At 36.5% G+C, this 22,152-nt stretch overlaps 1 protein-coding gene across 1 annotated transcript in view; it reads left to right on the top strand.

Moving 5' to 3' along the window:
• The window catches only part of CFAP47 (cilia and flagella associated protein 47), a 544,467-nt gene that overhangs the window by 339,152 nt on the left and 183,163 nt on the right, over window positions 1-22,152 (top strand). The window contains exons 47-50 of the mRNA XM_047075775.1: window positions 7,095-7,291; window positions 8,188-8,331; window positions 8,938-9,111; window positions 17,912-18,023. Of these exons, the coding sequence (XP_046931731.1) occupies window positions 7,095-7,291; window positions 8,188-8,331; window positions 8,938-9,111; window positions 17,912-18,023 (627 nt within the window). The remainder of the gene's footprint in view (window positions 1-7,094; window positions 7,292-8,187; window positions 8,332-8,937; window positions 9,112-17,911; window positions 18,024-22,152) is intronic.

A 22,152-nucleotide genomic window follows, 5' to 3' on the forward strand; every position in this document is an offset into this window, starting at 1 on the left:
TTGACAAAATTACCTGGTAAGATATCTAGGTATATATACCAGGTATATACCAATCAAAAATTAGCTGGCTTAAATATATTAGGATAAATAGACTTTAAGGCTAATGAATATATTAATTTTAGAAAGAATCCTGCAATGTGCAGAAAATCTCCAAACTTATTTCCACCTAACCACATAATCTCAAACTGTGTGAAGCAAAATTTGACAAATATGGAAGGAGAAATGAACAAATCCACAGAGTAGGAGAATTTATTATACTTCTTTGAATAAGTGAAAGATCAAGCTGACAGGACATTAGTAAAGCTCTACTAGACTTGACCAACACAATTAATGAGATTAGGTTTTCCTTTACCTGATGAGCCTACTGTGGCTCTGCTGGAAATAATTGTCAAATTTTGCCATTTACTTATTACAGCACTTTGATCTCTCTCTGGGCTTCTTTCTATGCTTTAGGGCATCTGTGAGCATGTACAGGCATTGGCTTTCAGCGAAATCTGACAGGGAACTGCATACCGGTCTTTCTTGGTCACAGATACTTACAAACTTCATGGGGAGAAAAGTCCAGTGCTCTCAGCCATTTAGAATTGGTTAGGAGAAAAAGGCCACATGCCGTTCATTCTCTTAGCATCCCTGAAAACCTTTTTCCTTCCTTGATTCCTACTTCCGTCTCTCCTTTTTTTTTAATCCTCCTTCCTTCTTCCTTTCTTCCTTTTTTCTTTTTTTATCTCTTTTGATCCCTCTCTTTCTTTTCACCCTTAAACATTATATGATTTTAGATCTTGTGTGTAATAGCAAAGCAAAAGTGGTTGAACCTTTTTTGAAGTGACAAAATCCATTTTAACCAGTATTTCAAGAATTGAATTTGTCCATAAATAGTGTGGGTCTTTATCATTTTAAAAATTGCTTTTACTTTATGGAATAGTATAATAACTTTGACAATCTAAGCAGCAAGCCATTTCAGAAAACAGTTTTTCCTGAATGGATGATACTAAACTACTACTGAAGAAAACAGTTTACAAAATAAATGAAGCACACTCTAAAATGTGTAATTGCTGAATCCTTTTCTTTTTTTTATATGAAGTCTATGGCATACTTCATGTTTCTGGTATTAATAATAATAATAATGAGCAGTCATTAGCATACAATGAATCTGTCGTTTACCGGAGTATTTGTGAGGTCCATGCTCGGGCACCAATAAGAACATGATAAAGTAACTAAAATGGGTAAAATCCCCAATAGTGTGTGATTTGGTCTTTTTGTTTGTAGAATAGAAAAAAGAATCTGCACTGAAACTTTCTAGTAGTAGATGGAAGTGAGATTAGCAAATGGGCCACAAAATTCTCTGAAAATATAATTACTCGTGCATTCATTCACAACAAATAAGTATTTATTATAAATTCATTTATATAAATGAATTCACATCATAAATATAGTAATTCTCTTGATATCTCATTTTCTGAATTAAGATATGCTTGCTAATATTATACTAAATAATTGTGGAAGATAATGACGATTTGGCTATATCACTTAGTCTCTTCCATATTTCTGATGTGCTTTCATCTAATCATGAAACATTAAGGCAGAAAGAAACCTAATAGAAGTCAGTTAATCAAATTAGATTCCATAGAGCCCTAGCGTTCTTTTAAAATGCTTTTGTCTGTCTATAGGGGAGCTGTGCAAAAGAATGGAAGCTTCTAGCTGCTCATTCTACTTCAACTAGATCAACTCTAGCTTACTTTGCTTTATATTTATGTATTGAAATTCCGTCTTTGGTATTTTTCAGACACAGTGCCCCCCAAGCCAAAAAATAAGACATTTAAAAGCCACTCATCAAATCTTACTCCTTAATTTAAACAGATTAAGAACTTAAATTCTAAAAAAAAAAAAAAAAAAAAAAACCTCTTTAAATTGTTTGCCTAAGGTCACACAATATAGGAAAGGAGCTAAAACTAGAAAACAGGATTTTTAACTCTCGCCTTACCAGTTTTATACATGTATCTTCCTTTGCAGTTAAGACGTGGTAGATTGTTTCAGTAAAGCTCACGTGGATCACATCTGGCTGTACATATGTTTTGTGTAGTCTCCTCTCTTGTTGACCCTGGTCTTGGCCATGTGACCTGCTTTGGCCAATGGATTGTTAAGGAGTGTGAAAGAAACTGATGTACGATGTCCATTCATACATGAGGGCTCTCTTTTGCTGTTAGTAATTTTCATGTACTATTTGAAACATTGGGCTCATCTCACGGGTTAGAGAGCTCATGGACAGAATTCCTAGTTGAGGTCCCAAATTATGAGTGAGCCGAGCTAATACCACATAAAATACATAAGCTTTCCCAAATGAGGTCAGACCACTGAAGCATGAGCAAATAGATGGTTGTGTCCTTAAACCACTAAGTTTTAAGGTAGTTTGTTTTTGCACTGATAGTTAACGAAAAGAACAGTATTGACTTATTGTCCCAACCATGACCTTTCCTAGGATCCAAGCGTAGCATATTTTTATGGATTATTTAAAAAACTGTGCATCACACTGACTTCTAGTAGCTAATGTTATATAAAATTATGTATTCTTTCATTGGAGAGATTCTGTCTTTATTTCCTTCATTTCTTTCAGTAACTGTAATCTGTTAAATTTAGATATATTTTGTTATCTTTAATTACAGAACCTTGGGAACTGCCACAGTTACTAGGATCATATGTGTAGGAAAGGCCCCAGGTGAGCTACATCTGAGTAGAGTAGGGATGGAAAGGACAGGTCCAGATTGTCCCTAACATATGTGATGCCAGTTCAAAAGTACAGGTGGAAGCCCATGTTCCATATGTCTAAAGTTTTTAAGTGGTAAGTCAAACTAACAAATTTTTAAATAGATTATATTCTATTATTCCACCCTGACAAATATAACTTTACGCCAACCTGTAAGACCAAGTTTGAATTTAGAATTCTTGGCCACCTCAGAGTTTTGCCCTAGAATATGATAGCACAGAATAGCTGGGCCCTGGCCAGGTGCTCACTCTGTTCTCTTCCTTCCTTCAACTTCGACGGCATGTACCTTAAGAGGTCTCATGTACAAATTTGTGGATGCATCAGCCCACATAATTAATCTTGGTCTCTATCCTCCCTTCGATAACCACACATTAGGTTTCAATTCTAGCAGTGTTCCACTGAGAAAACTGTCAAAGAAAAGAGTCCTGTGAAGGTCCTGGAAATAGGATCCAAACACTCTGGATTGTGAATTATGGCATCCCATGAACTAGGAACACGGATGGGGCTGGGTTACATGTAGGCCTGTACCATTGGGCCCACGTATTCCTTGCATGTCCAAAGAGATGGTGCCAGAGGAGACTCAGAGGCCCTAGAAAGCATGAGGCCCTGGATGGGAAGCTCTCTTTCCTGGGTCTAAGGGTGTGAGTTTCGTTGGGGATCCCCAGCATCAGACCCTGAAACAAGGTCTTGAGAGCAAGTAGTTCGAGAGGTGATCTCAGAAACCATAGGTAAGAGTATGAGATAGTGAGAGACATCAAGGAGAAGCCAATTCAGGGACTGTTAATGAGTAGTCATCAGTATTAACATTTTGGGCTCACTTGCCCTGGGGATCTCTAGGAGTTCGTGTAGAATTCACTTTAGAGTTATTCCTACCAAAAGTCAAAGACGCTGGGTTATTTTTCCACCGATTTGTTACATATTTGTTGAGGACTACAAACACATTTGTGGTCTGATCCATGTGAAGGCTGAGTACCCTCGTATGTTCAGAGAAAGCCCTCGAAGAGAATGTCACAGTTTTCCATAAAGCCATTTGCGTACAGGGAGGATTTAAATTCCCAGGGGACCTGGCAGGGCATAGACAGTATCTGCTGCAGTGCAGAACTGGAAAACACTTTGAGAAAACATATCCCAAAAAGAGAATGATAGTTTGATGATATAATGTAGCCATAAAATTTCCAAATTTTTAAAAATCCAAATCCTCTCCACCTCTGCTATTTTACATCTTAAGGGAATGTGGATACTGGCTTAATTCAGAAGTGACTTCCTGTTGACAGTTTATGATATTTCTACTTACGTTTGTGGCATGAATCAGTTAAATTAGAATTGTTTTATCACTGTACCTTCAGAAATAAAGTGATCATGGGTGCCTGGGTGGCTCAGTCAGTTAAGCATCTGACTTCGGCTCAGGTCATGATCTTGGGGTTCGTGAATTCGAGCCCCACATTGCGCTTGCTGCTGTCACCACAGAGCCCGCTTAGGATCCTCCATCCCCACCTCTCTACCCCTCCCCCCCCAAAATAAACAAACATTTAAAAAAAGTGATCATTTCCATGAATTCCACTGTTAGGATGGATTCCTTTTCCAACTGGTAAAGGAGAGAGGCTGGCACTGTGCATTCCTTAAGGTCTTTACTCATGAACATTTCATGAGTTGAAAAATGCTCACTTAAGAACATCCTTGGCTTTCACTTTCACACTCAGTATCATTAAGAAGTCGATATTTTTAGGGAAAAGGGGGTAGCATATAACATAAAGCTTTTGGTAGGAGCTTTACACTGGGACTTGTGCATTCAATCATGTTTACTATTAAATAGCCAGTTATTCTCTGTCTTCAATGAGAATAATAATTACTCTTGAGTTGCTTAAATTTCCTATTCTAAGCAGTGTAATTTTATTTAAATTACCTAATCTAAATATTTTCCTTTCAGTCTGTTCGTGAAAGAGAATGATGAGGTTTCTTTATTTCTGTTAATAAAGCAACACGTTTTGATCACATGATTATCTCACCTGGTTTGTTCTAATGATGTTGTCACAACTCAAATAATTCTCTCAGAATGAAAACAGTCCATGAATCACTGATGATAAAATGTGACTGAAGTCCTTTCTGAGAAGAAAATTTTTATTCTAAAATTAAATTTGATAGAATAAAAATAACAACATTCTGACAGCCTTTGTTTTCTCTTTAGACCAGCTGATAATCTTGAACTTTGCTTAGATGTAATATAAATTTCAAATGTGATCCATCGTCAGTGTATTTTAGTATACAATGTATAACACTAACGTTATATGTATTATGTATGACACATAGAAATATACAGCATGCAGCATGCTACAGTGCATGTAATTAATATGTTTTTATAGTATATAACACCTAATGTATACCACACATATACAAATCCCCAATTCGATTTTAAAATGATTTAAAGCAATTAATGTTCTTGCAGGAGTGACTGATTTTCTTTGCATAAATTTCAGTGTATTTGAAAATAGGTTTGCCATTTTTAACATTTGAGGTGCTAAACGTGAATGAATTAAAATTATAGCTAATTGATGTCATAATACTTATCTGGTCATTGGTGATAAGCTTGATTTGTTTTCTTGGTTTCAGAAAACTTTCTAATACAGAACTAGGCTTTAATCATTTTTTTATCATTTCTTTTTTATCTGTTACTTAAATACTTTGCCATTAGTGGGGAAATTTATGTTATATTCTTATACTAGATCCTATTTTAGTGTCATGAGATTTCTATTTATTTTATAAATAAATTTTTGTATATTTTATTTATTCATCTTCATTTCATGGAGAATGGGGAGCTGCAGAGAAAAAAACTAGTGTTGATTAGAAGGAAAAGACAAGCATAGAAGCCTACCCACCATTAAACTGCTGTTAACTGTTGACTTAAGGTTAATGGTATAACAAGGTAATGTGAGAAGTATATTTGGGCATGCCTCCTTCTGCTTCCCTTGGTTTTTTAACTATGGAAAAATTATCTCAACCTGCTGGTCAAGCTGCAAATTATTTTGATTAGTATGGAACAGAGTATCCCTAAGTCATAGAAATGTGGCAGACAGGGACACCTGGGAGTCTCAGTTTGTTGGGCATCCAACTCTTTATTTCAGCTCAGGTCATCATCCCAGGGTCCTGGGATCAAGCGCCGCATTGGGCTCCACGCTGAGCATGGATCCTGCTTAGGATTCTTTCTCTCTCCCTCCCTCCTTCTCTCTCTCTCTCTCTCTCTCTCTCCCCCCCTCTCTCCCCCTCTCTCCTGCTTGCACACACTCTCTCTCAAAATAAACTTAAAATAATTAATAAATAAATAAATAAATAAGAAATGTGGCAGACAATAATGTTCACCAAATATTCCACATATCTGTCTTATTTCTCAGTCTCCATTCAGTTAGATAGAGCCATGGGTCTGATTCTGACCAATTAATTGGCCCTTGGAACAATACAGCTGCTAGGAACAATTCCCCCTTGCACAGTCGAAAATCCCTACTTTTGAGTCCCCCAAAACTTCACTACTAATAGCCCCCTGTTGGCCAGAAGCCTTACCAATAGCATAACAGTTGATTAACACACATCTTGCATGTTATATGTATTGTATACTGTATTCTTACAATAAAGTAAGCTAGACGAAAGAAAATCCTAAAGAAGAGAAAATACACTTACAGTACTTTCTTGTATTTATTGAAAAAATTCTGTGTGTAAGTGGACCTGCACAGTTCAAGCCTGTATTATTCAAGGGTCATCTGTAATGTGTATTATTTTTTTAATGTATGTTTGTTTGTTTGTTTGTTTGTTTGTTTATTATGAGAGAGAGAGAGAAAAAGAGAGAGACAGAGAGAATCCCAAGCAGGCTTCACATTGTCAGTCCACAGCCCCGACACAGGGCTTAAACCTACAAACTGTGAGATCTTGATCTGAGCCGAAATCAAGGGTTGGGCACTTAACTGAGCTACCCAGGCACCCCAATGTTATGTGTATTACTTTTGAGTTGAGCACTGAAAAGCCCGTGAACAAACATCCAGCCACTTTTCTTCTCCTGACCTATACTTGCAAGTACAGTTGCAAGCTCATGGAATCTTTCACAGCATGGGTCCCTGAGTAGATCTTCCTGTGACCTATGCGAGATATATTCTGTCACTGATAAATAAACTTGCTTATTATGCCCTTGAGATTTAGGAGTAGAGTGTTACTTCAGGATAAGCTAGTTTCTTCTAGATGATACAATATCATTAAATACAATAGTATTACATATTGCTTTACCCCAAAATGAATTTTGGGATTTATGTGATTAAAGATGATTAAGCTATTTTTTAAATGTTTTTGATAGTTGCAGATGGATCCGTTCTAGTTCCTTTACGATTTGTTCCTCTCAGTGCTGGACGCTACCCTTGTAAAATTTTGTTGACATCATGGTATGACGTGCGTGTCTATTGCATTGAAGGTATAGTAAATGCAGAAGAACCAGAGGCCAGGTTTGAATTTGAAACACCAGCATTTGAAGCCCTTACCCAGAATATTCCAGTGGTAAGTGCAAACATTTTTTGTACTTTTTTTCATCCCCACTGCTACTGTCTCAATTAAAGTCCTCCAAACCTTCATCTTGAACTAGTAGAATTTCTAATAGCGTTATCTGCTGCCATTTGTTTTTCCACGTTGATGACAAGAATTTATATTCCTGAATATAAATGTTATCATGTTACTTCCCTCACTAATCACTTCCATTGGATCTCATTCCTTAAAAAATTAACTCTAACTTCCTTAACTTATCATCACATTCCTACTCAAAAGGAATTCCTGGTTCCACCAGGCAGAGTAATGATCTGCCTCCAATCTCTCTACTTCAAATTTGGTTGTGATCCTCACAATTGAGATGGGTTCATGGGCACTAAGAACAATGACTGTAGCTTGGCTATCAAAGTGATACTACAGCATAGAAGAAGGTTATATATTTGTAAGGAATGTTGAATTTTCTAGACTAGAAATTGGTTTTCGTTTGTTTAATTATTAAAGATATAACAAAAGTCTACTCAAAGCACAGAAATTTGTTCTGATGGGATATATAAGCTTGGCAATCTGAGCAGTCTGCCAGAGAGATTGCCCATAATTAGGAGAAGAATGTGTGATTCTAAGACCATTTTATAATTTTAACAATAATTAGTAAGTTAAACAAATATTTCCTTAAATATTAAATAACCCATGGATCAGCCTATTTGACATTGAAAGCATAGTCATGCTCATGCCTTATGTTCACATTGTTGATAGTTGTTCATAACAACTATGACTTTCAAGCGGTAATTTTTCTGAAATGTAATTTAAAATATAATATATAATTTTATTAAAAATACCAAGAACTAATATGTAACTCAACTTCATCATCATCATCCCTCTGACATTTTTCTACTTTTTTTTTCACGCTTTAGAATAACAAAACAAAGAATGAATGGAAATGTCAAGTTACTATAGAAGGAGAATGGTTTTATGGACCTTCTGTTTTATATGTTGGAGCAGGTGAAACTGTGCAGTATCCTCTCACATTCAGACCTATTTTGGAATGTGAGATTATGGTATGAACTCACTGATTTTTTTCCCTAGTATTAATAATGTCTATAAATTGATGTATGATATTAACATGTCTAATTTATGATAAATCTTCTTGCAGAAAAGTTAGATCTTCTATGATTTTGATCATCAGTATTCACTCTGCTTGAAACCTTAATAAATGTTTTAACTTGAGGGATAAAATTTCTGAAATTCACAACACCCCTGGCTGCCAATACTTAATGTCTAGATTATTTTTACACAAAATGTTTAACAGAGTAAAATCATTGTTCCTTTGTTTTTATTCATTAATGTAGGGGGTACTTCAGAGAATACTTTCTTAAGACATATTCCTTTGACAAGGACATAAAAACGTATGGAATTGCTATGTACAAGAAGGCCTATATAAACTCTGTCATTTAGAGAAAGTCCAGAGAAATACAGAGCTTTCACAGGAAATTCATCTTTATTCATTCAGTAGAAGTATTTAGACATAAACCGGAAAAGTCAATGACTGACACCTCCTTGACAGCTCATTTCATTAATCAGATTCAAAGTTAATCAGATAGCAGAGATTGTTGGGCATCCGACTGTGACTTCTATAGTGCTGAAATTTGGCTGATTTGTCACAGGGCAGACTTATTGTGCAAAATGAAGCAGATGGTATGGAGTATGTCTTTGACATAAAAGGGATTGGAAAAAGACCCCTGGCCTTGGAACACATCATTATAAACTGTCAAGTAGGAGAAATGACAAATAAACCCATAATGGTGCCCAATCATACAAAGACCATCCAAACATTTAAGGTAAGATTTTTTTCTTTAAGCCTGAAAGTGTTTTCAAAAGGACTATATTGAATTATATGAAATTTTAAAACCACTTAATTTTACTTAACTAGGTGAAGCAGTGTCACATAAGAACATGCTTAGAATTCTACTTCTCATTAGGCCAACAACTATTAAATTTCTTTTCAATTGTAAAGTTGAAATAACATCAAACAAGTTTTATATTTAGGTATTAGTATGTAATCATAAAGCCTATTAAAATCTACCTATTTGAATCGTGTACTTTGATCTGAAGAAATTGTATATGATAACAAAAGGCATTTTCAAAATATTTTGGATAGCTCATCCCATTTTAATGTGAAATCTGTAAACACAAATTTTCAAAAGTGTATCCTATCATTTATCAGCATAAATAATATTGGGAATGTGAAGAAATGCATAATTGTTTACATTATTTTATATGAAGCCTTTCACCTGGCTGTCCTCACTTGATTTAAGTCAATCCTAAAATAAATTTTTTCACTCCCCGCTCCCACATTTATCTACAAATTATTGTGTGCCCAAGAGAATCTTTGAAAGAAGATTCACATATCTATCCATCATGAGTGCCTGAGTTTCAGAGAGTATTAGAGAAGTCTGGAAATTCTCTGGGTTTGCCTCCTGATTTTTTTTTGTAATCCTGAAAATAATATGTGCTTTGATTTTCTTCTTTCCTTACTCGATGGCAAATGGAGTGAATATTAAGAACTAAAATGTCATCTTGACACTCCCCTGCTGAGACTTGTCCTGTCATCTCTTACCTTCAGGATAGAATCCATACTCCCTGAAGTGGCTTTTGCTGTCCTTTAAAAGCTCATCTGCTCATTTTCATCTCCTGCCACTCTTGGCCCCAGAAGCACTCAGCTCTTTGTAAACAGAATTTCCTTTTGCTCCTGTCTGGAGCTCTCTATACAACTCCCTATCTTCCATTTCTCTGTCTTTCTCCTCTTAATTCTTTAGGGCAAGTCTTAAATGCCACTTTTCCAAGAATGATAATAAAAGGCATTTTCAAAAAAAATTGGGGAGTGCCTAGGTAGCTTAGTTGGTTAAGCGTCTAACTCTTGGTCTCGGCTCAGGTCATGATTTCGCGGTTTGTGAGTTCAAGCCCCGCATCAGCCTCTGCGCTGAGGGTGCAGAGCCTGCTTGGGATTCTGTCTCTCCTTCTCTCTACCCATCCCCCATTTGTCCTCCCTCCCTCCCTCCCTCTCTCTCTCTCAAAATCAATAAATAAACATAAAAAAATTGTAATAAAAATAAAATAAAAATAAAACTTTTTTGAACAGCTTTTAAATTTTATGGATTATAAAACTGGGGAATAGATGCCTTTCATGTGCTTTGACAACATTTTTTTACCTGTTCCACCATCATACATACTATATAATATTGCTATTACCTTTTCATTATTTTCCACCAGATTATAAACTGAGAAAAGGGGCATGTCTCTCTTATCTACATATTTATACCTTTCATAAATTATACTATCGAGCACCTAATAGCTTTTCAAGGAAGATTTTCCATATTTTTATATTTAAAGTCTTTTTTAAGTTTTTATTTATTTATTTATTTTGAGAGAGAGAGAGAGAGAGAGAGAACACGAGTGGGGGAGGGGCAGAGAGAGAAGGAGAGAGAGAATCCCAAACAGGCTCTGCACTGTCAGTGCAGAACCCAATGCAAGGCTCACACTCACGAACTGTGGAATCATGACCTGAGCCAAAATCCAGAGTTGGATGCTTAACTGACTGAGCCACTCAGGCTCCCCCCATATTTTTATAATTAAAGAGCTCCAAAAATTATAAAAGAACAGAAATGTATTTAAGATTTAAGAAAGATTTGTTCCTAGAGATATTATCAATAGATACAATATCACCTTTCTTTATTTGAAATTTACCATTGTCTTTAATCAACACAGGATAATGAGCACTATGAATTTGCCCTTTCGTTTCATTCTTAATGTTTGGTTTATTGCTTGCCTTTCAATAGAAATTCTGTTGGGGAACAACTGAGGTAGTACTAAGGAGAAAGGCTGGGGAGAGAAGCTTTGCTTTATACTTTGAGCTTTAATCATACACTTGCTTTAGGACCACTGAAATGCTTCTGATTCTCCATCTTCATTCCTTCATCTATGAAATGAATTTGACCTCTATGCACTCAAGATTGATTCACATTCCTTTCCCCTGCTCTTTCTCTCTTTCAATATCTTTCCCTTTGTGTGATTATTTTCCTTAATCTATAAATAGTCTCATATTTTTCCATTATAAAAGAAAACTAGGGGCGCCTGGGTGGCTCAGTTGGTTAAGCATCTGACTTCAGCTCAGATCATGATCTCGCGGTTTGTGAGTTCAAGCCCCGCATCGGGCTCTGTGCTGACAGCTCAGAGTCTGGAGCCTGCTTCGGATTCTGTGTCTTCTCTTTCTGTCCCTCCCCTGCTCGCTCGCTCTCTCTCTCTCTCTCTCTCTCTCTCTCAAAAATACATAATAAACATAATATTTCTTTAAAAAATAAAAGAAAACTTGTCTCTACACTATTTCTTCTTTAATTATTATCACCTTTTTTAAATTAATTTGTGTTTTTTTTAGTTTTTAGTTTTAGTTTTTAGTTTTTAGGTTTTTTTAGTTTTTAGTTTTTTTTAGTTTTAGTTTTAGTTTTTTAGGTTTTTTTTTAGTTTTTAGTTTCTCTTAAATTCCTGTTAGTTAACATATAGTGTAATGTTGGTTTCAGGAGTAGAATTCAGTGATTCATCACTTACATGCAACACCCAGTGCTCATCCCAACAGTTGCCCTCCTTAATGCCCATCACCCATCCAGCCCATCCCCCTGCTCACCTCCCCTCCAGCAACCCTCAGTGTGTTCTATGTATCAACTATTATCACCTTTATTGTCCATGATTGCTAAACTTCTTAATTTATGGCAATCCATTTATAGCTCTTCTTTTGGGCTAAAACCTCTGCCACAGAGATCACACTTGACTTCTGGTCAAAGAAAATCAGTTATTTTACTGAGGTATCTGCTCACAATTCCCGTAGTGTTTTGCAATGTCAGTCTGCCTTCTTAACACTTTTCACTGTTTATTTTATACCATTCTGTATTCCTCATTTCCCTGCCATTTCTTGATTTTGATTATTACTTATCTGGTTCTTTTATTCCTCTAATCTTCTGATGTCTCTTCAGGTTTACATCTTCCAAAGTATCCTTATGTCTTTACGACGTCTCACTTGGCAGTTTCTTGGCTTCAAACTGCCATCTAGGTACAAATGCCAGCTTCACACTTTTCCTCAAGACGTGTGTTGTCTCAGCCCCTCATTCTCGACTGCTATACACCTGCACTTTGACAATCTGCTAACAACTCAAGCTCAATATATTCTTTTCATATATTTTCTTTGTTCTGTTTTTCATTACTGCTAGTAGTCACTTTTATGCCTTTTTTAAAAAATCCTTTTAACTTATATTTCATCTTAGTGCCCTAAGAGTAGTTTTCAGTAGGAGGTTGTGACTTCCTTAATATGAAAGAGAAAATTAAAAATCAGAGAACATAATTGAGATACAGGTACAATGCTGTGGAAAATAGTTCTGCAGTAAGGAAAACAACAGGTGTGGGACTTCCAGAATAGTAAAGCAAGGAGTTTCATAAATCAGTTTCTCCTTAAAAACAATAAAACACTGGCACAAGTTGTCAGAATGAAAATTTTCAGGCCTTGAAATTGAACAAAAGCTTAAAATAATCTGAGGAATATTTGCTCAAGAAAAACTTGTAATCTTGGTAAGAGCAGAGTGATTTGTGGTATTTTTATTTGGCCTCTTTCTATCCCCCTCTCCTCAGCTCCTCAATCTTGCAACCATAGTAGCTATGAAAACTTGCAGCCTTGCAAACAAAGGAAGAGGCAGACTGAGTATGGATCTCCTTCTAATTCCCATCCTCAGGACATTGTCACAATTTGCCATTCCTTGCAGCTCCCTCTTTAGCAATTCCCCACTAGCAGAGTGTTGCCATTACCTGACTTGTCTCAAATCTTGCTCTGTTGGAAAGGCCCTATCTTCAGGATATTTGCCAAAAAAATATTCAGCAGTTATTACTTGACACTATAGTTGCCTGAGGCTGCAAAAACAGCTGTGCCCAGCAAGAGTTTGGCCAAAAACTTGAAAGGAAGATCTGAAGAGTGAGAGGTCCTTAGGGGATTTTAAAAGCTCTGAAGTATCGCTGGGGAACAAGCAGGTCACATGCATGGGTAGCATTGTGCAGTTGACCAGAGAAGTCCTGAGAGGGTGCCAGGTCTTTTGTCTCCACAGACATAGAGGCACTATGGGAGCTGGAAGTGAAGGCTGAGGCAGAGTTGTCAGATCCCTGAGTGCTGAAAATGTGCCATAACACATATGCAACGCTCCTCAACAAAGGGTAGACAATTTACATTCTCAGGCGTGTAAGGAAACCTGGGACAAACTATTGCTGGCCACTAAGCTAACTCAGCAGGGGCTTAAGTGAACACACGCTCTAGTGAATGCAGAATATACAGGATTGGTCCAGAAAAGTCACTAAACCAGCAAAGAACAAACAAGAAAAAACAGCAACAAAAACAAACCATTGGGAGTTAATGATCTGATTCCAAAAATGGCTCTATTGGCTTATCTAAAAGGCACATTTTTCCACAGCAAAAGTTATGAGACAAAGAAACAGGGAAGTATGGCCCCTACACAGGAAAATAAGCAGTCACTAAAAGCTGTCTCAGTAGGGGCCCACATGTAGGACTACTAGACAAAGACTTTAAACAAGCCTTTGTAAATATGTTCAATGAGCTAAAAGAAATATTTTCTGAGGAGTTAATGAAAAGTTCCAAAAAACAGATAATAGCAATAATATAGAGATTATTTTAAAACTCTGGACTTGAAAGTACAATAGAAAAGAGGAATCATTCACTCTAGGGACTCAGCATATTTTCTAATTTCATTGGGATTTCTTTTTTGGCACATTGGTTATTTAGGACTCTTTTTTAAAAATTATTTTTATTTTATTTTATTATTATTATTTTTGAGAGAAGAAGAGAGCATGAGCAGAGGGAGAGAGAGAGAATCCTAAGCAGGCTCCACACTCAGCACAGAGCCTGACAGGGGCTCGACCCCACGATCCTGGGATCATGACCAGGATGGTCATGAGTCAAGAGTCAGCTGCTCACCCAACTGAGCCACCCAAGCACCCCTATTTAAGGGTTTCCCAAATTTCTTTCCATTTTTTATTTCAAATTTAATTCAATTGTTCTCAAAAGAAAACGTACTAGATATAATTCCAGCCCTTTTAAATTTATTGAGGCTCCTTTTATATCCCAAGGCATGCTCTATCCTGGAGAATATTCTGTGGGTACTTGAGACATACTAAAGGGCATCCATGAAAATCCCACAACTAGCATCATACTTAATAGTAAAACAATGAATGATTTTCCCCTGTGGTCAAGAACAAGTCAAGAATTTCTGCTCTTGCCATTTCTGTTTAACATTATACTGAAGATATTAGCCAGTGTAGTTAGTTTAGGAACAAGAGACAAAAGGCATTTACATTGTAAAGGAAGAAATCAGACAATCTTATAGATTTCATGATCTTATAAATAGAAAATTCTAAGGAATCCATAAAATATATTATCAAAACTAATAAATGAATTCAGAATATTTGTAGGCTACAAGGTCAGTATGCAAAAATCAATCATTTGTAGCAATGAACAATTCAAAATGAAATTAATAATCAAATGATTGATTTTTGTCAAACTTGTTCCTAAGCATTTTGTTTTTTTTGATGCAATTGCAAATGATTATTTGCATCAAAATAAATAAATAAATAAAATGCTTAGGAACAAGTTTAACAAAAGAAGAGCAAGACTTGTCCATTGAAAACTGCAAAATATCATTGAAGGAAATTAAATTCAAAATACATAGAAAGACATTCCATGCTCATGGATCAGGAGGCTTAATATTGTTATGATGGCTTTGATATCCAAATTGATACATAGATTCAACACAATATCTATCAGAATCGCAACTGACTTTTTTTTTGCAGAATTTGACAAGATAATCGTAAAGCTTATATAGAAATGCAAGGGACACAGAACAGCCAAGGCAATCTTGTGAAATAAAAAGAAAAGTGGACAATTCATACTTCCTGATTTTAAAACTTATTGCAAACTCCTAACTACAAAACTATGATATTAAAGAAAATTTGGTACTGGCATAAGGTAGACATATAGATGAATGGAATGCAATAGAAGGTCCAGAAATAAACCCTTATAATAATGGTCAATCAGTCTTTAACAAAGATGCCAAGAGAATCATTGAGACAGAATAGCCTTTTTTAAAAAATGGTACTGAGACAACTATATTGTCAAACACAAAATGATGAACTTGGACCCCTAACTCATATCATATGCAGAAGTAAACTCCAAATGGATTGTAGACCCAAATTTAATAACTAAAACTAGAAAAACAGAATAAAACATAAGAGTAAGTTATCAGGAATTTGGGTTAGGCAATTATTTTTTAGATATGACACTAAAAGCAGATGTGACAAAGCAATAAATATAAATAAACAAATTGAACTTCCAAGTTAAAATGTGCGTCAAAGGATACCTTGAAAGAAGTGAAAAAACAACCCACAGAATGAGAGAAAATGTCCATATGCCATATATTGGACTCTACAACAAAATGAGAAGTAACATTTCTTTTAAAATGTGCAAGGAGTTTAAATAGAGAGTTCCCAGTGAGCGATGAAGCACGTGAAAAGATGCTCAGTATAGTAGCCATTAGAGACATGCAAATCAAAATCACAATCAGATACCACTTCACACTTACGAGGACGGCTATAATCAGGATGGGAAATAGTAAAAACTTTGCGAGATGTAGAACAGTAGGAGCCATGATGCCTTGTTGGTGAAAAAGAAAAGGGTGCAGTCATTTTAGAAAAGTTTTGGAAAAAATGAACAAATCAGGAGACTATAGATGCTGGAGAGGATGTGGAGAAACGGGAACCCTCTTGCACTGTTGGTGGGAATGCAAACTGGTGCAGCCACTCTGGAAAACAGTGTGGAGGTCCTCAGAAAATTAAAAATAGACCTCCCCTATGACCTAGCAATAGCACTGCTACGAATTTACCCAAGGGATACAGGAGTACTGATGCAAAGGGGCACTTGTACCCCAATGTTTATAGCAACACTCTCAACAATAGCCAAATTGTAGAAAGAGCCTTAATGTCCATCAACTGATGAATGGATAAAGAAATTGTGGTTTATATACACAATGTGGCAATGAGAAAGAACGAAATATGGCTCTTTGTAGCAACGTGGATGGAACTGGAGAGTGTGATGCTAAGTGAAATAAGCCATACAGAGAAAGACAGATACCATATGTTTTCACTCTTATGTGGATCCTGAGAAACTTAACAGAAACCCATGGGGGAGGGGAAGAAAAAAAAAAAAAGAGGTTAGAGTGGGAGAGAGCCAAAGCCTAAGAGACTCTTCAAAACTGAGAACAAACTGAGGGTTGATGGGGTGTGGGAGGGAGGGGGGGTGGGTGATGGGTATTGAGGAGGGCACCTTTTGGGATGAGCACTGGGTGTTGTATGGAAACCAATTTGACAATAAATTTCATGTATTGAAAAAAAATAAAAAAAAATAAATAAATAAATAAATAATAAAAAATAAATTAAAAAAAAAGAAAAAAGCAAAGTTTTGGAAAGCCGTAATTCCAAAGATTAAACACTGAGTTGCCATACGCTCCAGCAGTTCCACTCCTAGTTAGATGTATGTCCATTACAAATGAAAACATCTGCGTCCAGTTAACAGCTTGTACATGTTTTCATCACAGCATTGTTCATAATAGACAAAAGTGGAGGCAGCCTAAATTTCCATCAACTTATGCATGGGTACACAAAATGTGGCATATCACACAATTTAGTATCATTTGTCAGTGAAAGGAAATGATATACTGATACCTACCACAATATAGATGAACCTTGAAAACATGCTAAGTGAAAAAAGCTTATCACAAAAGACCACATATTATTTCCTTTCTATGAATTGTTCAGAACAGGCAAATCTATAGACACAAAGTAGATTAGTGTTTGCCTAGGCAATGGGGGGTAGTGAGATGTACCACTCAGTGATCTGACAGTTGGATTAAACAGAGTTATGGTCAGAATGCTGTTTAGTCTTTGTTTGCTATATTAATATTGATGTAAAATTCATTGAAATGGTTCATCTTTTGTCCATCAAAATGCATAAGAAAATTATGCATGGCCTATAAAAGATATTCAGGTTGTCTAAACATCAGTGGTAACATCAGTAGCAACAGAAAATAAGCATTGTCTTTTTTTTTTTCTAAGAATCATTTTCTTTGTTCTCCTTTTTCATAGGCCTCTCCTTAGATTTTTTCTTTTACTTTATGTAGTATTTTTCTGGTTTGCTTTTTATTTAAAGGTGAACAGTTTTCGAGCACCTGGGTGTCTCAGTCGATTAAGTGTCTGACTCTTGATTTTGGCTCAGAGCTCCTTATTGGGCTCCCCACTAACAGTGTGGAGCCTGCTTCAGATTCTCTACCTCCCTCTCTCTCTGCCCTAGCTCACTCCTTCTCTCTCTCTCTCTCTCTCTCTCTCTCTCTCTCAAAATAAATAAATAAACTTAAAAATAAAATACTTAATAAAGGTGAACAGTTTTAATGGAAGTATTTACATTTTCAGTTTTTTCTATGCTTTAGTTCTACGAATTTCATGTAAATATTGACTTTATGTAATTCTTTGAACTCTCTTTTCTAGGTATCTTCAGATCTTCCAATGGTGTGGGGAAATCCAGTCATCACCATAGACTCTGATAGCACAATTCCATATATTCTACACGTTTTGCCTTGGAAACGTGGTATATTCAAAGGTAACAAAACCATTAGTAAAACATTATTAACCACTAGATTAGGACAGATATATGATGAGAACAATGAAAAAATATACTTTACATTTCCCGTTTCTAATAAGTGACCCAGATGGAAGTTTAGTTTTCCATTTCAGTCATTAGCTTTCTGAATAATCAGAGCTTTGGGACATGCATTTTACATCTAGTGCTATAGTCTCTTGGCCATTTATTTGAATTTATTTATTGGACAAATTTCTAGAAGTAGATATATTTAGTTAAGGGTATTTAATTTTAAAATTGTGATAAAGGGCACCTGGGTGGCTTAGTCGGTTGAGCATCCAACTCTTGATTTCAGCTCAGGTCATGATCGCACAGTCATGAGATCCAGCCCCACATCCAACTCCATGCTGAGCATGGAGCCTGCTTGGGATTCTCTCCCTCCCTCCCTCTTTCTTCCCCTTCCCCACTCGCATGTACTCTCGCCCTGTCTCCCTCAAAATAAATAAATAAACATTTAAAAATAAATAAATAAATAAATATGGGGCGCCTGGGTGGTTCAGTCGGTTGAGCGTCGGACTTTGGCTCAGGTCTCAGTCTGTGGGTTCAGTCTGGGACTTTGCAATGTCCCAGTCTGTGAGTTCAAGCCCCGCATCTGGCTCTATGCTGACAGCTCAGAGCCTGGAGCCTGCTTTGGATTCTGTGTCTCCCTCTCTCTCTGCCCCTCCCCCGCTCAAGCTGTATCTCTCTCTGTCAAAAAGAAATAAACATTAAAAATTAATTAATTAATTAATTAAATAAAATGTGATAAATACTTTTAAATATGTCTACTACTTTATGAACCAGTCAACATCTTACGAGAATGTCTGTTTATAGGAATAGGTCTTATAAAAACAAGCATAGGCACTTAATTGATATATGAAAAAATAGGTTAAAGTCTTTGGTGTGTGAAGTTTTCTCCCTTTGTCTCTAATAAAGCATTCATTTATGCAAATTATCCCAATGGTCCCTGAACAGAATTGGTTGCATGGGAATGGTGGTGAAGGGTATTCCTATAAGCTTTTGAAGGGAGGAGGGTGTGTGAGAAGCATAGAATAAAAAAAAAAAAAAAAGAAGGGTAGAAGAGTAATAGGGAAGACCTGAAAGACTGTAATTCATTTTTTTTTATGTTTATTTATTTTTCAGAGAGAGAGAGAAAGAGAGGGAAGGGAAGGGGCTGAGAGAAAGAGGGAAACACAGAATATGAAGCAGGCTCCAGGCTCCACGCTGTCAGCACAGAGTCCTGATGCAGGGTTCAAACTCATGAACCGCAAAATCATGATCTCAGCCGAAGTCACATGCTTAACTGACTGAGCCACCCAGGTGCCCCAGGACTGTGATTCATTAAGGGAATAAGTTGTTCTATTTGGGAGGGATTTAAATGTCCCACAGCTGTCGGATCCTGCCAAGGAAATCATTATAGCGTAGGTAAATGGATATACTTTAGAAGTATAGTAAGTATACACCTAGTAGCAAACCTGTGCTCCTTGGAAGAACTAGTGTCTCATCCCTGCTCCCCTCAGCAAAGAATGTTTTAGGAAAGGGTCTACACCTAGCATGCTAATGCTATTAATAAGGAGAAGGGAAACTTCAGAATGGCAAACATACTGATCCAGTCAATACCACTGTCATAGGATGTGCTGTAAAGCAAGAGTCAGCATGCACACACCTGCCCCCCACCCCCTGTCTGCTTCTAGTTGCCTTCACCTCCCATGTCACCACAGTCATAGTTATTATCATCTTCTGAAATCTTCCCATCACTTTTCACACATTTGGCTTTACAAAGCCAATTAATAATTCTCTGTATGATAGATTTTAGGCTATTGTGAATCTCTTCCTAGCTTTACAATAAAGTATCATATTTTGTCATTTTTTTATGTAATTCACAAGATTTGAATCGATTTTAAGAAATCTAAATTTCTGTTCTTATTTTGATCATCAAATGACAGTTCTCTTGCTGGTGGATTTCACTTAGTTTTAGAAAGTTAACTAGTCTTTGTAAAGGGCAGCGAATCATTCAGATTTGCCATTATTAGTTTTGATAAACATATTAAATCTCATTTCCTGTTCTACAAAAGGCAGAGAGTTCTGCAGTGTATGAGAAAGTACATATGAGGAACCTCACACTCAGCATTGTTGTATTGGAAATGTTTATCACTCCCTTAAACAGAACAAAGCCCCTCTTCTATGAATCAGACTCTTAAAGTTATGGAAATGGAGCTCCAAATCACTAAGTAATCATATTTAATATGTCTTTTCTTTGGATAGTCATTTTTTGTTCATCTTGGCAGCCTTTCTGAGACCATAAAATTTCCATACATATTTTAACTGAACAGATCAGGACTCATTTAACATGCTGGTTTGAAGGAATTTGGGGAAGTTAAAGGCAACTCAGGGTACATCGTTCAGTGAGGATGAATTAGTAAATGTTGCTGGCTACACAAGATATTTTGCCAGCTTCATAATTTTGAAAAATATTTGCAAGACACTATCATGATTGCTCTTTGCAGGGCAGTCCCTTAGGGTTGAATCAATGTTGACATTATGATTGGAAGAAGCAAAGCCTGTAAAGAAGGGCTAGCCCATTTTTGTTGATATTATTGTTAGAAAAGTTCTCCGGCATTTGAAACAGTGGAAATTGCTTCTGAACAACCGTTAATCTGATGCAATATAAAAAACAAACAAACAAACAAACAAAAAACTAGACTATAAAATTTTCATACATATATGAAAATATTCCTATTTGTGCTGATTAAAGAAATGTATCCATGTGCATGTATGTATCAGTGGTCTTTAAAAAAAAAAAAAAAAGGGGCACCTGGGTGGCTCAGTCGGTTAGGCGTCCGACTTCGGCTCAGGTCATGATCTCGCGGTTTGTGAGTTCGAGCCCCGTGTCGGGCTCTGTGCTGACAGCTCAGAACCTGGAGCCTGTTTCAGATTCTGTGTCTCCCTCTCTCTCTGACCCTCCCCCATTCATGCTCTGTCTCTCTCTGTCTCAAAAATAAATAAATGTTAATAAAAAATTAAAAAAAAAAAACCCTGTGCTCATTTTCAGTTCTGGTCTTAATTATATAACAATTATTTACAAAAGGCCTATAATTTGGGAAGCCTTGATAACTCTAGTAGTTGTGAACAAAGAGGACATTCAACCAATTATGCACTGTTTGTTAAAATATTATAACAGATGCTTTTCCTCATATGTTGACAAATACTCAATTGTTTGAGCTCCACTGTAGTAAAACCCTTGCCACTAGAGCCGCCAGAACTCCTCCCTCAGGCTCCCCAGGACTTCCCAACAAGCCAATGGCAATTAAAGGGTTAACACATGACTCATCAGGGTGCCCCAGGACTTTGATCCCATGTCCTTTCTGATTGGTCAGATTAGAATATAGGTTTGTTAATTATTTCGAGTATTAGACATGGATACATAGATTAGTATCGTGGCTCCTGCCTCCTAGGAATTCGTATCTGGTGGTGGAAATATGTATCTATAAATCATCTCAGTACAAGGTACACTCTGATATACCAAAAGTTTAAACATGGCATTGGGGAGCATGGCAGCAGGAAATATCAACCCTAACAATGGGGGTGTGAGAGATCTTTTTAGGGGATAATGGGTTTGATTTGGATCTCAAAGGATAAGCTGGGACTTATTAGCCAATAAGGTGGGTAGGGCATTACAGCAGAGGAAACAACCTTATTGAAAACATAGAGAAGGTACTTCATGTCAATAATGAGTAGAAGGGTGTGTCTGCAGTGTGTGTTTGTGGTAGGAAATGCAGGCTGACTACAGTTAGAAATACAGGCAGACTTTGATGGGCAGAGTTTTGTTTTATTTCTTATTGCAGTGGGAGCTGTTGAGGATTTCTGAAGGGCATGAGTCAACAGAGTGTTAAAAAGAAAAATCTAGAGGTAAAATATAAAACAGATGGGAGGGGCAAGAGAGGGCAGTTAGGTCTGAGAGATCCTTTAGGAGCCTTTAGTGATATTCTAGTTGATTAGTTCTCAGTATTTGTGCTTCTTGAGAAAAGAGTTTAATGGCAAGTAGTTTAGATGAGAGTTGATTACAGGAAGCACTCTGAAAGAATGGGAAGGTAAGATGCTGAAGGGACAA

This window comes from Lynx rufus, unplaced genomic scaffold, assembly GCF_022079265.1.
Source record: "Lynx rufus isolate CCGP_SWC_20201006 ecotype Redwood Valley unplaced genomic scaffold, mLynRuf1.p SCAF_14, whole genome shotgun sequence".
NCBI lineage: Eukaryota > Metazoa > Chordata > Mammalia > Carnivora > Felidae > Lynx > Lynx rufus.